General features: G+C 44.5%; 1 protein-coding gene and 1 long non-coding RNA gene across 3 annotated transcripts in view; one reads left to right on the top strand and one right to left on the bottom strand.

Moving 5' to 3' along the window:
* Positions 1–3,580, bottom strand: part of LOC143443574 (uncharacterized) — a 39,140-nt gene extending 35,560 nt beyond the window's left edge. The window contains exons 1-2 of one of the 2 annotated variants that reach the window (XR_013112689.1): positions 3,491–3,573; positions 2,131–2,244 (exon numbers count right to left, since the gene is read on the bottom strand). This is a non-coding gene — a long non-coding RNA (uncharacterized LOC143443574). Of the gene's footprint in view, positions 1–2,130; positions 2,245–3,490 lie in introns of both variants that reach the window. The other variant, XR_013112690.1, reaches the window with a different exon arrangement.
* Positions 3,581–11,903: 8,323 nt separating this feature from the next.
* Mgp (matrix Gla protein) lies at positions 11,904–15,304 on the top strand. Its single transcript, XM_034511899.2, has 4 exons — positions 11,904–12,065; positions 13,445–13,477; positions 14,484–14,559; positions 14,951–15,304. Exons 1-4 carry the CDS (start codon positions 12,005–12,007, stop codon positions 15,090–15,092), a joined length of 312 nt encoding a protein of 103 aa, XP_034367790.1. The 5' UTR covers positions 11,904–12,004; the 3' UTR covers positions 15,093–15,304.
* Positions 15,305–15,678: the final 374 nt, after the last annotated feature.

The raw sequence follows: 15,678 nt of genomic DNA, 5'->3' as shown, positions 1-15,678 counted from the left end.
TTGTGCCACGTTTTCCCCATTGAACTTAATATATCTGTAACCTGCTCATGCTTTGCCCTGACACTAGATGTAAAGAAAAATACCTGAATGGAGAGTTGACAGTGGGAGGAGACTCTTCCAAAATAATGCACTATTTTGGAGGAATTCTTGTTATTTTAGAAATTTCATTAATATCATTCTTAAACAGAGATTATACATTATAATTTAACTTTCCAGTGTTATTATCTAAAAACTCTTCAGGAATATTGCTATTTCATAAAAGGACAATCATTGAATCAAGTAGTTGGGTTGCTACGAAAGTCAAAGACCAAACAGTGAAATACTATGTCATTATTTAGGATTTTCAACTTTAACCACTTCCTGTCCCAATACAGGTCAGGCAGGGTGGCTCACGTCTCAGACTTTGGATGCTGAGCCAGGATGACCACAAGTAAAACCTTGTCTCAAAAATAATCTTCACCTCAGGGCTAGAAAGATGGCTCAGCAGTTAGGAGGACTGGCTGCTCTTGCAGAGGGTCCAGATTTGATTCCCAGGATCCACGTGGCAGTTCAGAACCATCTATAACTCCAGTCCTAGAGGGATCTGAGGTGCTCTCTCAGCCTTTTCAAGCACTGAATGCATGTGGTTCACAAACTATAGTACTTGCAGACAAAATTCCTACATATGTAAAATGTAAAGAAGGAGGAGAAAAAGAAGAATGAGAGAAAAATTTTAGATAGTCATTGTTGGGCTGGAGAGATGGCTTAGTGGTTAAGAACATTGACTGTTCTTCCAGCGGTCCTGAGTTCAATTCCCAGCAACCACATGGTGGCTCACAACCATCTGTAATGGAATCTGATGCCCTCTTCTGATGTGTCTGAAGACAGGTACAGTATACTCAAATACATAAAATAAATCTTTAAAAAATATATATTAATTGTTCATGTCGATTAGTTAAAAAGTAAGGATATTTCCACTTAAAGTTAAGAGACTCAGGCCTAGTATGGTGGTGTATGCATTAAATGCCTGCACTCAGAAGGCAATAGACAAATGAATCTCTGTGAGTTTGAGGCCAGCCAGCCCTACCTTGTGAGTTTCAGGACAGCCAGAGATAAATAGTGGGATCCTGCTATCTCAAAAAAAAAAAAAAAAAATGTTGTAATAACATGTTAATGACAAGTTTACCATATTGTATTTAATGAATATTCAATTTGCAGATTGGCACAATTCAAGAAACATAAATGAGTTCCTACTGTGTGCTGGAAGAAATAACAGAGATAGGATATGAAGAGGGAACAAACCGACTTCTCTTGAGAAGCTTTAGACACAGTAGGATGCAGCCATGGAAACAATATCAATATTCTGCAGTAAAGTAAGGTCAAAGCTACAGAAAAACATCATGCAGGGAGTACAGAACCTCACAGAGGCACTTAACTCACAAAGTGCAGATCAGTAAGCAAAAATCAATTCAGTCTTTCCAGAGATGACAATTTCCTACATAGTGAGTCAGAGTCACGTGGACAGACATGTGTGCAGAGGAGAAAGAAGGGATGACGGTTGTACCATCAAGATCTGGGATGAGGGTGGTGGCGAGAGCGAGCACACGAATGCTTATACAGGAAAGAGAAAATGGGTTCCAGTAAAGGAACAGAACACAGGACTAACAGAGTTCTAAAGACGGGGACAAGTACATACTGAGGTAGCTGAAATAAGAAACCACACACCAGCTCTTGTTTGAACTAAGTTTTAAAAGACACCTGAAGGCTAGAGAGATGGCTCAGTGGTTAAGGGTAATGGCTGCTCTTGCAGAGGACCCAGGTTCTGTTCCCAGCAGCCACAAGCCAACTCACAACCATCTGTAAGTAGAGTCCTAGATAATGCAATACTCTCTTCTGGCACCAGACAAACACATAGTGCTCGGAAATTGTGGAGGAAAATCAGGGTACCTGAGGTTGCCATAGAGATAGAAAACAAGGAAAGGAAAAAAAAGCAGGTAACAAACACAGAGACATCTTGGACTGGTACTTGGTCTGCCTGGAGGTTGTGTTCTGGGAAGAGTACTGGTGAAAGGAGAGAGTGGGAAGGATGGCTGGGGATAGATGAGGGGACTGTCATTTAATAAGCACCAAGCAAGGTGCCCACACACTTACAGCTTGGTAGAGCTGCTTGGGAAGGGTTAGCAAAATGTAGCCGTGTTGGAGGAGCTGTGTCTCTGCGGATGGGCTTTGAGGCTTGCATTCGCATCCAAGGGTGCTCTCTGCTTCCTGTTTGTAGATCAAGATGTAAGCACTCAGCTGCTGCTCCTGTACCATGCTTGCCTGCCCGCTGCCCTGCTCTCTACCATGATGGTGATGGAGTCTGATGCCCCTGGAACTGTGAGCCCTATGCAAACCCTTCCTTCTATACATTGCCTTGAGGATGGCATTTCACAACAGCAGTGGAATACTAGCTAGTACACATGGCTAATTAGAAATAACAACAGCTACCTTCATGGAACAGTCTAAGCACACGCTGTCTCCTTTCATCTCAACAGCCATACAACCCTGCTCTTCCCATGACCACCTCCATTCCTCCAAATGAAAAAAGGAGAGAGAGAGAGAGAGAGAGAGAGAGAGAGAGAGAGAGAGAGAGAGAGAGAGAGAGAGAAGCAGACAGACAGAAAGACAGACAGACAGAAAGACAGACAGACAGACAGACAGACAGACAGACAGACAGACAGACAAGCCCAAGCATGTGGATCCATGCCAATAATCCAAGCACTTAAAATAGAGGTAGTAAGATTAAGAGCTCAGGGTCAGCTTTGGCAGTATACCAACTTCAAGGTCAACTCGGGCTGCCGGAAACCTTATCTCAAAAAAGCCAACCAACACTTAAAAGGGGGTATTGGAGAGACGAGAGAGATCAGTAAGCGGTGCAGTACGCTACGTTCATAATGCATCCCCTTGACTCCAAAGCGCTGGTGCTTTCCCAGTCTCTCATTACGCCATCACAGAACTGAGGCTTTACAAAAGAAGATATTAGCTTAGTTCAGGAAGCCACAGGGAGGCGCTGAGTTTTTTAAAGATACATATGGTCCGTGGTGGTAGCGTACCTTGTAGCACCCCGAGTGGTAGCACCTAGGAGGCTGAAGCAAAAGGATTCTGAGTTTGAGACCAGCTTGAGCTACATAACAAGGCCTTGTCTCAAAAATAAATAAGTACGTATATACATACATACACACATACATGCATGCATACATACATACATACATACATGTAAATATTAATACAACCCAGAGGCTGTCTTTAGAGAACTCACAGTCTGATAGAACAGTAAGATCAACAAATATCCGCTGGAGTCTGACTCACACCACACCCTTTACCGCGCCTGGTCTGCCTGGTCTGAAAGTTCTTCTCTTGCTTTCTCAAACAGAACGAGTTAAGGAAGGAATCGCACTGTGGCCTGTCCCCTCCGTCTGTCTCCCTGTCTTCCCTTTGGTCCTGCTCATTCCCCCACTCACGTATCTCCTACCCGGAGAATCCCAGCAAAAACTTGACATTCATTTCCTCAGCAAAATAAAATTTTCTTCCAAAAATGTGACTATGTCAGGAAGTAAATAAACAGAGGAGTGAGAGAAGACAGGAAACTTGGGGAATGATAAGTTAGAAGAATCTGAGCCAGCAGCGGGTGGGGTGGGGGTGTGGGGGGGCGGATATCCAAATTCAAGTGAGCGGTGATTATAGAACTCGCGCAGACTCCAGAGGGCAGGGCTGAAATGAGTTCCCACTGGTCAGCTAAAACCCCACTTCTCTGCATTTTTCCGTCGTCATGCTGCCTGTGAGACTTGGATATGGTGACGCTCTTCTCTCAAATGCACGGTCCTATAGTCTACCCAGCTTAATATTAGCCCGGAAGTGTTTCCTCTGAGCCCTCCCTCGGCTTTCTCTACATGGACTCCATCTAACCTCCGAGTCTGCAGTAATTGACTACGTAGCCAAGGAGACGAATTACAGAGGTTTAGATCTCTTCTGTGAAAAGAAGGGGTTTTTTCTCAGGAACCAGACCCTGGCTGGAAAGATTGCTTTTCTCGCAGCGCGCATTTCAAGGCCTGTCGGTGCAGTTATTTGTCTACCGGGAAGTTGCAGCAGAATGTACGGGCAGCCCGTGATCTGAATGGGGGTTTTTGCAGGCCACCTTGTTATTGGTTTGCCAGCTGAGGTGTGGACATTCCAATAGCAGGCGGCCCTTGAAGGACCACTTGAGACGCTGCAGGAAGAACTAAGTGTTCCTTCAGGCCCTGGCTCATAGAATTGTCTTCCCAGCTTGTTTAGCCTTTCGAGCCTGAAAAAAAATTTAGACTATAGCCGTCTAGCCCAGCCCTTCAGCTAGCAAACACATGGCCATGGAGTAGGTTTGTCAGAACCAAACAGACTTTTCAGGTTTCATGTCATCTCACATCAAAAGACCTTGCTGAGCCGATGGTCCAGACCCACCTTCTGTCCGTTCTTTTCTGCTTTGCTTACTAGCAGTGGTACATTCCCCTAGTTCTGAAGGGAAGGCATAGGACAAAATGGGGGTGACTCCTGATGAAGTTAAGCAAGTGTTTGTTGTTATCGTTATTGTTGTTTTCGTAATTCCTGTTTGCATGTGATATCTCATGACGACCTTTGAACTGGTAACTCTCCATGTGCTGTCTTATTTACTTAGCCAACGCTCCTCGGGGTTGGATTTTATAATCCCCAGTTGTGTCATTAAGAAGCAAGAGGCTCCTGAGTTTAAATAACATGATGAATGTAACACGTAAGGCAGATGCAGGAGAACTGGATCCAAATCCAGGCTTGCTTATTCCCCCAACCACTTATAGCCAGAGAGGTGTCACTTTCTGGGAAGTCAGTCCTTCAGAGTCCAATCCAGCTGAAGTGGGGGCTGTTTCCCAAGGCACCAGTAGTTTGGAGGGGACAGCAAGATGGAAGGAAGCCAGGACAAGCTCACTCTTCTAACATTCAGTATTATTTTTTAAAAAGCTGCTTTCAGTCAGCATTAAAGTGGTATTATTTCCATCTTGTGCTGTCCAGTGTCCCTTTGTTTAGGCTGAGTCTAACTGTGTAATTCAGGCAGGCCTTTAACTCACAGTCCTTCAGAGTCAGCTTCCCGGGTGCTGGGCTTATTATATTCTGTGTATAGCAACTGGGTGATAAACTTCTCCTTCTCAGCTTTGTACATGATGAACATGGTTCCACTTTGCCTCCACACCACTCGCTGTCGTGCCCTTCTTGCAGCTTCGCCTCACCAAGTGCACCTTTAACCCTCCCAAGTCCCCCTCAGTACCCATGGCTCAGTTTCCCAGCATAGGAAGGAACTGTTTACCTCAGTGAAGTGGACCAGTGAAAGGAGGCCCTGAGGATGTGGCAGAGACTGGAATGGCGACAAAGGGTTTATAGAGGATGCCTTGGTAGTGGGGAAGGAGAGATACCCTCCCCTTTCTTTTGCCCTTGCCACCAGTGGCAGGCAGGAGACTTGGCCTCAGTGGGGTCATGAGGCCAGGAGAGCTGTCCCTGCCCCTCACCTGCTGCAACACTCAGGAGAGCAGGCCCTGCACCTCACCTGGGCAGCACAGTAGAGCTGACATTGATGGCAGAGGCATGTCTTCAAGGGTGTGAGCATGTGAGAACTGACCCTGCAACTTGTCTGCTATGGGGCATCGTGGGTGAAGGAGAGATGCCCTGCCCTATCCTGACTCTTTGCCACCTAGAGCAGGCAGGAGAGCTGGTCCTGCCTCTCAGCTGTTGCAGCACTTGGGAGAGCTGGCCCTGCACCTCATCTGGGCAGCACAGTAGAGACGGTCCTGGTTGCAGGGGTTGCAGGTGAGACTTCTGAGGTCATTTGACCCAGAAGCCAGTAGGCTGACCAGTTCAGATACCTCTCAGGCCCAGATCTATGGCTTTGAATTGGTCTGCCCCAGCATCTACACCATTGATGAACTGTTGGGGTACGTGAGGGGCCAGTCCTACACATCCAAAACTATAGGACACAGGGCAACAACAGGACATCCAAGAGGAGTCCCAGTGAGGATCCAGTATTGATAGATTAACAGAAGCCAGAAGCCTTGTACCAAACCAACAACTCATTCCAATGAACATTTGCAAACAAAGAATTGTGTATGAAAGGGTATACACACTACAGCTTCTACAATGAGAAGTTTCCTCTGTTGTTGGGGGAGGTTGCAACAGGGAGGGCAGATGGGGCGGTTTCAAGGGGAAGGGAATTTGGGGTGCATGATGTAAAACTCACAAAGAACCAATAAAAAGTTTTTTTTTTTTTTCAAAAAAAAAAAAAAAAAAAAAAAAAAAAAAAAAATTCCCCAGACTTCATCTTGGTTACCGCTCATCCAGAGAAAACAGCCAGGGCTGAAAGAGTAAGCAGAGAGCTGGCCTTACCTTCATCAGCAGCCAAGCTGGGCAACAGACCCTGCTGTCTATTTTCTTTGACTTGAAAGAGCATTTTGTAAGTTAAGCCTACATCCCCCCTTTCCCTCTTTGAGGTCTAAGTAACTATAGAAACTGGCTTTACAGACACTGGGAAATGGCGGCTGGAGTCCACCAACCAGAGAGCTAGTGTCGGATGACAGTCAGCAAACAGTTCCCAGACTGGCGGGAGACAGCCGTGGTGACTCCTGAAGTGAGCTGAAAGGTTTTTGGAATGTCACATATTTAAACTGGAACAGGGGTATGAGTGGAGGTGCACGGGAGAAGGATCCAACACCAAGTTCACCCCTTTCTGCTTCCCAAGTCATTGTAGTTTTCTGGGTCCCCATGGTAACGTGTAAGTCATCAATTCCTGTTGTTTTATTCTGAAAGAGATCAAGGAAGCTATTATTTTAATTATGTACAACCTTTTGCTTAATTTTACCCTTAGCTCTGTGAATACAATCTGGTTTGTGCAATGTCAGATCCTTGAGAGGTGTTGAATGATTGTGTCATTCTTAGAATCCATTTGCCACACGCTTACTGTGCAAACTTATGTAAACTATAGAGACTCCTAGAGCTTTCCTACACGGAAGAGGTGGGTATTATTCTAGAATTTTGAAAAGTAGACGACAAAATGAATGAAAACGGAGCAAATTCTCAACGCAGAATCATATCACACGGATGGCGGTGATTCTTATTGGGTATACCCCATGTGTTCGTAGTTTCTGTCACTACCACAAAATATCCAAAATAATTAACTTGCAAGGCTTCTGAGTCACATCTATTTCCGTCTGTGTCAGCTGGCCGTGTTTCTTTGGGCCTGCCGGGGGATAAAAACTCTCCGTGGGAAAGCGTGGTGAAACAAAAAGGCTCATCTGGCAAAGCAGGGAGTAAAGCGACAGAGAAGAGGCAGGAGTCTCGCGATCCTCTCCAAAGTACCCCATGGACCAGCGCGACTCCCACACACCACTAATTTCCCCATCACGTCTCCCTGGCACCAATTTCAGGACCAAACTTTTTACACGGCCCTTCCTGCAGCACCATCCTACCTGCAGTACCATCGTTTTTTATGTTTTGTTTTGTTTTGTTTTGTTTTGTTTTGTTTTGTTTTGTTTTGTTTTGTTGAGAAGTGAAACCTTCAATAAGAAGGAAGCACATGGCTGACGTAATATGGGGTAGAGAAAAAGTAAAGCCGTCCCAACCAGCAGCTCCATTGCTTTAAGGTTTCCCTGGAAACATCTGCCCATGAACGGTCACATGGACCCTGGGCCTGAGGCTGACAAACGCTTCTTCTCAGTTCAACTTAGACAAATCAAGAAAAGGAGCAAATTATTCTATGTCTGGAAAACTAAGTCAATCAAAGAGTCAGCGACAGAATTCATTCGAGAAACTCCCATTAAACCAGTGGTTGTCCGCCTGTGGGTTTTCAACAACACTCTCATGGAGGTCCGTAGGACCATCAGAAAACAGTTACAATGGGATTCATAACAGTGGGAAAATTACAGTAATGAAGGAGCAATAAAAACAATTTTGTGGTCACTACAACATGTTAAAGGATGGCAGCATTAGGAAGGCTGAGAACTAGTGCATTAAAAGAATGAACTTGAGGGGCTGGAGAGATGGTTCAGTGGTTAAGGGCACTGGCTGCTGTTCAAGTAGGTCCTGAGTTCAATTCCCAGCAACCATACGGTGGCTCACAACCATTTATAATGGGATCTGATGCCCTCTTCTGGTCTGTCTGAAGACTGTATTCATGTACATAAAATACATAAATCTTTAAAAAAAATTAAAAGAATAAACTTGAGTCAATAAAGTTGGCTTTGTTTCTGTTTTCAGTAATTGTCATTTAATATCCTAGAAAGTGACTTATAGGTTATTGTTGTTGTTGTTGTTGTTGTTGTTGTTGTTGTTTTAATTTTCAGGGTTTCTGCCTGCTAACTCTGTTCCTTTTCCTTTGCTGGATGTTATGCAACCAAAAAAAAATTAATGCACTTATAAAACCAATGTTATGCAAATGAAGTTGAATTTCATGGGACAGTAAGTATTTTAAATTTTACTGGAGCCAGGAAAATTTTTCAGACACAGAACGCTTAGCCATTAGGAAAGGGAGCTTGTTAGAAATTGATAGGCAAGAAGAGAGAGAGAACAGAGTACAAGGCTGGTAGAGAAAATATGTTACCTTTATAATTCCTGTGTCATTATTATAGTTTCACAAATACCAAAGAGGCAGGGTAACCCTTTGATGATACCTTCTCTTCCAAATGCTTTTCTGAAAAGTGTCTCCCCACAGGAAGGGCTGACAATTTTCTTCCATTCTCTCTCTCTCTCTCTCTCTCTCTCTCTCTCTCTCTCTCTCTCTCTCTCTCTCTCATCTTCCCTGATGGTCATCTGTGCTTGTCTTGTTGCTCTGGATATAGAGATACACTCAGGTGCCAGAAAAAGTCAGTCCCAAGATAAGCCATGCATGTCATGTTGTCTTCTCTAAGGCCAGCTAGAGGCTGCAAACAAGACTTTATAGATAAAGGGAGACAATAATTAAATCTGTATCCTAAAAGCTCCTGAATGCATGAGGATAGGAAACATAGTGGTACTTCTTTTTCCTTCTCTGTTACTCATAGAAAGTACTTAGTACATTGGATGGGTGGTAGGTGGAAGGATGGGAAGATGGGTGGATGGATGGATGGATGGATGGATGGACAGATGGGTGGATGGCAAATTGGTGCTTGGCTAAGCCATGATATTCTGTCTTCCTCCTGAGAGTGGGGTTGGGAGATCTTGTTTTCTTCTGAGATCTCAGTCACCTGATTACTACCCTGCTGGCTTTGCTTGAGAAGATTCTGTTAGTTAGGAAAACTAGCACTTGTGAGCCTGCCTTCCAAGGTAGCAGGCACCCCTGAGAGTGCCAGTCCCTCTCTACTAGGTAGCACCTCTCTTTGGTTAAGGAAAGATGGCTCTCTGGATGTCTGTCATAGTTATTTAAGTCCAAACATGAGTTGGAGTGATAGATGGTTCAGACTTTGTTATCTGAGTCAGGAAAATGCACACTGTCAGCCAAAATGAATTCTGAAACTTGGAATGACTCCTGGTGATTCTCAAGTGATAATTAATCATCTCAAACAATCCTGTTAATAACCAAAGGAGCATTTTTGTCTTTCTTTGTCTCTTTTTTCAGTATATCTAAGGGCATCTTAGAGGTTTTCCTCTCTGTAAAGCAAACTCTATCTACACCTCACCATAAACACTGAACCTGCAAAGATCTACTCATCTCTTTCTCCCCAACTTCTTTTCTATGTCCATTCTTTTTTCTCTTTAGTCAGATGGGCCAGTCTGGGCCCTTTGCCATGTAGAGCCCATGCCCTTTCACAGGGTGGCCCAAGTCCTCTTTGTAAGAATTCATTAGGTGCTAAGGAAGTAGCTCAGCCATTAAAGGGTTTAGCACACAAGCAGGAGGACCTGTGTTGGATCCCCTAGAATCCACATGAAAGCACCAGACACAGTGGTAATGTCAGAGATAAGGAGGCAGAGACAGGAGGATCCTTAGAGTGTGCTGGTCAGCCACTTAGACAAAATTGGCAAGCTATGGGTTCAGTGAGAGACCCTGTCTCAAAAAAAAAAAAATAACATAAAGAGTGGTTGACAGACACCCAACATCAACCTCTAGCCTCCATATACACAGGTACACATATATATACACACAGAGACAAGCAGTAATACACTATAAACACACACACATGACTGACTTGCAGTGGATGATACAGCACAATGGCAGAGGGGTTGCCTTGCCTATCTGGTGTGATGCCTGCTACAGAGGACCAGCACCACAGAGGAACAAACAGATCGCATGATCAAAGTTGATGTCTACAAAGTTAGTTTTGGTGGGGAATGGTAGAGCAGGAAGAGCAGAAGACCGAATTCTAAAACAGTAATGGTGTTCATGAGTGGCTTGTGAGTAATGTTTACCATGGGAAACGCAGAGGTAGAGTAACAGTGAGAAGAAAAGAAGGGGTCAGGGAGTGACAGTACCCAAAGAGTTGACCTGGTGAACCCTGGATGGTGGAAACTTGTGAGCCTGGGGGATCCGGTGAGGGCAGCATTAAAGCAACTTTTCTACCCCTGGTGTCATGGCTGTTTGGAAATCTGTGAGTCTTCGTCGTGGCCCCACAGTCTTGGGGTCTCAGAAGCACACCATAGAAGATCCATCTTCTACACACACACACACACACACACACACACACAGCTCAGCACTTGGGAATCAGAGGCAGGCAGATCATTATGAGTTCAAAGCCAGCCTAGAATGCACACTGAGTTCCAGGACAGAGAGCTATACAGAGAGACTTTGTCTAAAAAAAAAAAAAAAAAAACTGAAACAATTTTCAAAACGTGTAAGTGTGTGTGTGTGTGTGTGTGTGTGTGTGTGTGTGTGTGTAAGATGGACCCAAGAATGTTGGGCTATGAAGAAGACTCACAGATTTCCAAACAGCCAAGAAACCATGGGGTAGAAACGTTTCCTAGGGGAGAGAGCTGGAGAAAGAGATCCTCCAGTTAACGAAGGCATGATACTGAAACTGAAATTCTCCTCGTAAGATAAGCAACAACCTCCAGACTTCGCAGTGTAGAGAAACAGACTTGCAAAAACCTGCATGGGAAGGTACAGTACAGTCAAGGGTAAAGGGCATAGCCCAAGCTATTTCCGACTCCGTGGGGAGGTGCTCTGTTGGTCTGTAGCTAGCACACAACACCTAAATCTAGGACCATACACCCGGTCAGCTGTTTGTGGCACTAGCTCAGTAGCAAGGCAACGCTTTAAGAAGATGAGCAATGAGAATCTTCATCCGGGCTCAGGGATACTTGCTCGGGCAGTAGCATCAGCCTGAGAGAACATTAGGACACAAGACTAGACCAATATCACAGAATTAAATAATCAAATTAACGTGCAGCTACTGAGCAGAACCGGGGTACCACATCTCTACCCCACCGGACCCTTGAAACATAACGTGCCTATGGCCAGGCACATGCTCAAGTGCTCTAGAGTTCAAAATTCTGCCCTACTGTGAAGATGCCTAAAGATGTTACAGGATAGAGTGGGGACCTTTCTCCCCCCAACACCTCTCCTCCATCCATGTGGGTAGCAAAGAGAACACTACAGCTCTGTCTGTGGATCAAGCCCCAACAGCCAGTGGTCAGGGCCAGCAAGTAGATCAGAGGAGGAATTCGAAAGGCAAACTTGTGTTTGTGGTAACTGCCCTCTCCATGGACATATGCCCGGGGTCTGGCTCACAAACATAGGGTGGTCACAATTTCTGCATCCTGCTATAGCACAGCCAGGACCGGGAGTGAAGGGAAACTGCCCACGCTGTGTAGATACTATCTGGAAGGAATGAGTACTTGGGCGAAGTCCCAAGGCAAGTTTAGTGCCAAACCATCCCACCTTCTCCAGCCCCCTCCCGCCGGTTCCTCCCCTTTCAGCTGCTCAAGTTCCTATAAAAACAGCTCTGCCTTCCCCAGAAGCATGTAGGAGCCTCTCCCCTTCGCTGCTGCGCCAGACACAGAGGCAGACTCACAGGACACCCGAGACACCATGAAGAGCCTGCTTCCTCTGGCCATCCTGGCTGCGCTGGCCGTAGCAGCCCTGTGCTATGGTGAGAAACCTCTCTCCCTGCCATCTGTGGGGTTTTCCCTTCCGACCTCGGGTTTCCCTTCACGGTTACTGTCACTCTCCCCTTCTTCCTCATCTTTTCCGTTCTCTATTACAAGCCAGAATATCGCGAAGTAAGTTTCCCTGTTTCCACCGTCATCGGTCATTCCAGTATATGTTTTATATTCTAAATATCCTAACGCATGTGAGCTGTTTTAACAGGGGAGCCCTTTCAGGGATAAATCTATACACCTGGAAACCAAGATATTCTAGGGATGTGTCAATTTCCCGCCCCTATAACCTTGCCTCTAAGAACACTTATTCAGACTTGAACATTGATGGATTAAGAATACTTAGTGAATCGTTTACCTTAAGAAAATAAGTTCTCATGGCGAGTATTAGAGAGAGCCCTTTTTAGGGACAGAAGAAAATACCATGCATTTAGTGTGTTTAATCAGCGAATTTATTTTTAAAAGAAACTTTACAGCTGAATTTTTAGAAAAGCATCAATTTCACAATTGTTTGCAAAGGATACATTTTTTTTTCTGCTACCAATATGTTGTCATATGTGATTTGTTCTCAGGTTTGAAGCCAAATTATTTACATAGTTCTGCTTAAATTGTTTTGATTATATGTGGTTGTTTTTTAAAATCTAAATTGTATGAACAGCTCTGTTATGGCTCTCAACTTTTGAATTATTCATAAACTTTATGCATATGCTTTTTGCTTTCCTTGTCTCCGTTTCTCACCTCTTGGGCTGGCAGACACTTCTAAACACAGCCTCTTATTCCCACCTTGCCCACTGTGTTCAGGAGAGACATAGAAAGCAGAAACATTTGCTTTGACGTCCTCTCTGCCCTGGCTTTGTGCCCAGTTTGAGCAGGGAGAGGGAACCAGTAGTTTTGGAGGCTGCCAATTTAACACCCATCCTTAAGAGCTGCTCTGAACCCTCTTAGAAACTGTCTGGGTCATGCAGCTCAATAACCACCCTGGAGCTGCCTACCTGGAGAAGCCTGGCTGCTGCACGTCCACCTTTAACTCCCTTGAGTCTAGTCTCAACCTGGCCCCTGAATACATCGGAAGAGAGGGCTTTCTGGAAACTCCATGTTACACTGAACACATCATCCTGTGAGGTATGTCTGAAAATTTCAGCGACCTCAGGAAATCTTAGCCCAAACTGGCAACTACCTCCAGGTATCAGCAGATGGGCAAGGATGGAGACACCCAAAGCAAAGATAGAAATGAAGAACTCACAATTCCCATGTGATCAGAATTTCCCGACAACAACCTTGCTAAATGCACCGCTCCCATCTTTGTGTCTCTACGTTTAGACAATGACAGCATATGACAAATACGCCTAACGAGTCTTTCTTTTAATTTCAGAATCTCATGAAAGCATGGAATCCTATGAAATCAGTAAGTAGATGCTTGGCTACCTTATTTCAGTTGCTTACGTTAAAGAATATCACCCCATTTTTTTTTTAAAGCAAAAGTGCTGACCAGGTCTGTGATAGAGAGGAAAGGAAAGAGTGGGCCTCTTTGGGAGAACTGAATTTTAAAAGCATGTGACTAAAACTGTCCAAGTAAACAACGCTCAACACTTTAAGCAGTGTACTATGACATTAAACTGCATCTAGAACACTTGGGAATGTCGAGCTGACATCGCATCGGCCGCATGAATGGAAAATGAGGAGTAATGTCAACCGAGAAGGCACAGAGAGGGAGCCGCCGTCTGGGAGACCACAGGCGTCAGCAGCAGATTGTGTGCCTGGGTAGACGGACTTGGAAAGTCTGGCTACAGCTAGACAGAGAACAGCATGCTCATTTTTTGGTTCGGTTGCTTAATTGGAAGGTTTTAATTTTTCGCTTTTGGTTTGGTTTTCAACTTGGGGTCTCCTGTAACTCAGTTGACCTCCAACTCAGTGCAAAACTGAGGATAACTTTAAACCCCTCACCCTTCTGCCCCTACCTCCCAAGTGGTGGAATGACAGGTGTGTGCCCACCCCACCCCCACAATCCCTTTGGGGCCTCCATCTTGAGTTTAATTTGTTCCTCATTTTCATACTGTTTAACTTCTTCCTATGCTGGTGGTACAAAGGATGAGAACATTTCTCTTAAATACATTTAAAAACACCTTGAGTAAGTATTACCAAAAGTTGCAAAGGATCTCACAAAGACAAAGCAGATGAGACTTGTGTGGCCTGTGTCATAAGTCCACAAGACACATAAACAGTTATTCATTTCCTTTGATCATGCAGTTTATAAAGTCCACTTTATACACTTTTTATATCTTTGCCTAGCTCCAGTTATGTAAAATATAGAAGATTAATGAGATTTCAGATGTATTTGGCCCTCGGATTATTTACAAAATACTTTCAACAGCTGTTCCCATGAAAGTCATTTGTTTGTTTCTCTGTTTTAGGTCCCTTCATCAACAGGAGAAATGCCAACACCTTTATGTCCCCTCAGCAGAGATGGCGAGCTAAAGCCCAAGAGAGGTACGCACTGGAACAAGACGGGGTAGCCATTCTTCCCAGGGTCGTAGCCTGGATCGGAACAATGTGGAAGATAGTTCATCACTTCTTCTACATCTTGAACTCAAAGAATTTGAAAAGCAACACAGAAAAAAAAAAAAAACAGAACGTTTAGAAACTATTTTGCTTTGGGCTTAGAAAGGAGACAGGGAGGAAGGAGAAAGAAACAGAAAGCAGACTTCTACTTTTCTTCATAAAAATAATACCCAAGTCAAAACCTGCTCTCCCCCGCCCCATGCCTGCTCTTCAGATACCTCTTGTACTGGGGGAAGGGCTCTCCAGTCCCCCTTTTTCCTTTTACTGACTGTACCATTGTCTTTCTACTTTCAATTGTATCTCTTTCTCTACTCTCCAGAGTTCGGGAACGCAACAAGCCTGCCCACGAGATCAACAGGGAAGCCTGCGATGACTACAAGCTGTGTGAACGCTACGCCATGGTCTACGGATACAACGCCGCCTACAACCGCTACTTCAGGCAGCGCCGAGGAGCCAAATAACAGCGCAAAGAAACCGTCATTTTGTCGTGGAGCCTCATTTTATATCCCCTGCGGTAGCTTTACTGAAGTACACAGACACGTATGCGTTGCTTGTTCCTTACCTGATCTCCTGTCTGGCTGGGCCACTCCTTCCTTCCGTGGGTTAAAAGCAATGAAAGAACAGTATTAAGAAATGTGTTTATATATAATAAAATTCTGGTTTGATACTTTGACTTTGTGAAATCATTTGTGGTGGGGGGTGGGGGTAGAGAGGATGCAAAGATAGTTTAAATCCTAGCCAGCCTAACCAAGCGAAGGAGACTATGTTGATTTTGTTTGTACTCTCGAGTGAAGGTGTAACCACATAGAAATAAGAGTTCACTTCATTTATTTCTCGTCTCTTGTGCATTTAAAAAAACAACAACAAAAAACAACAACACTATACCAAGGCCATGTAAAAAAAAAAAAATGCAAAGACCACAATGGAAAACACATGGCAAGATGGAGGACTTCAGTCCCACTTTGTCCATAAGCACATAGGAAATAGTCTACGCAATCCAGTTTTAAGCATCTCCATAAGTTGGTATGGTGTGCGACTTTTTCTTAG

This window comes from Arvicanthis niloticus, chromosome 9 (assembly GCF_011762505.2).
Source record: "Arvicanthis niloticus isolate mArvNil1 chromosome 9, mArvNil1.pat.X, whole genome shotgun sequence".
NCBI classification, from domain to species: Eukaryota; Metazoa; Chordata; class Mammalia; order Rodentia; family Muridae; genus Arvicanthis; species Arvicanthis niloticus.
The sequence above is the reverse complement of the archived record's forward strand: the minus strand, read 5'-3'. Positions and strand labels throughout refer to the sequence as shown.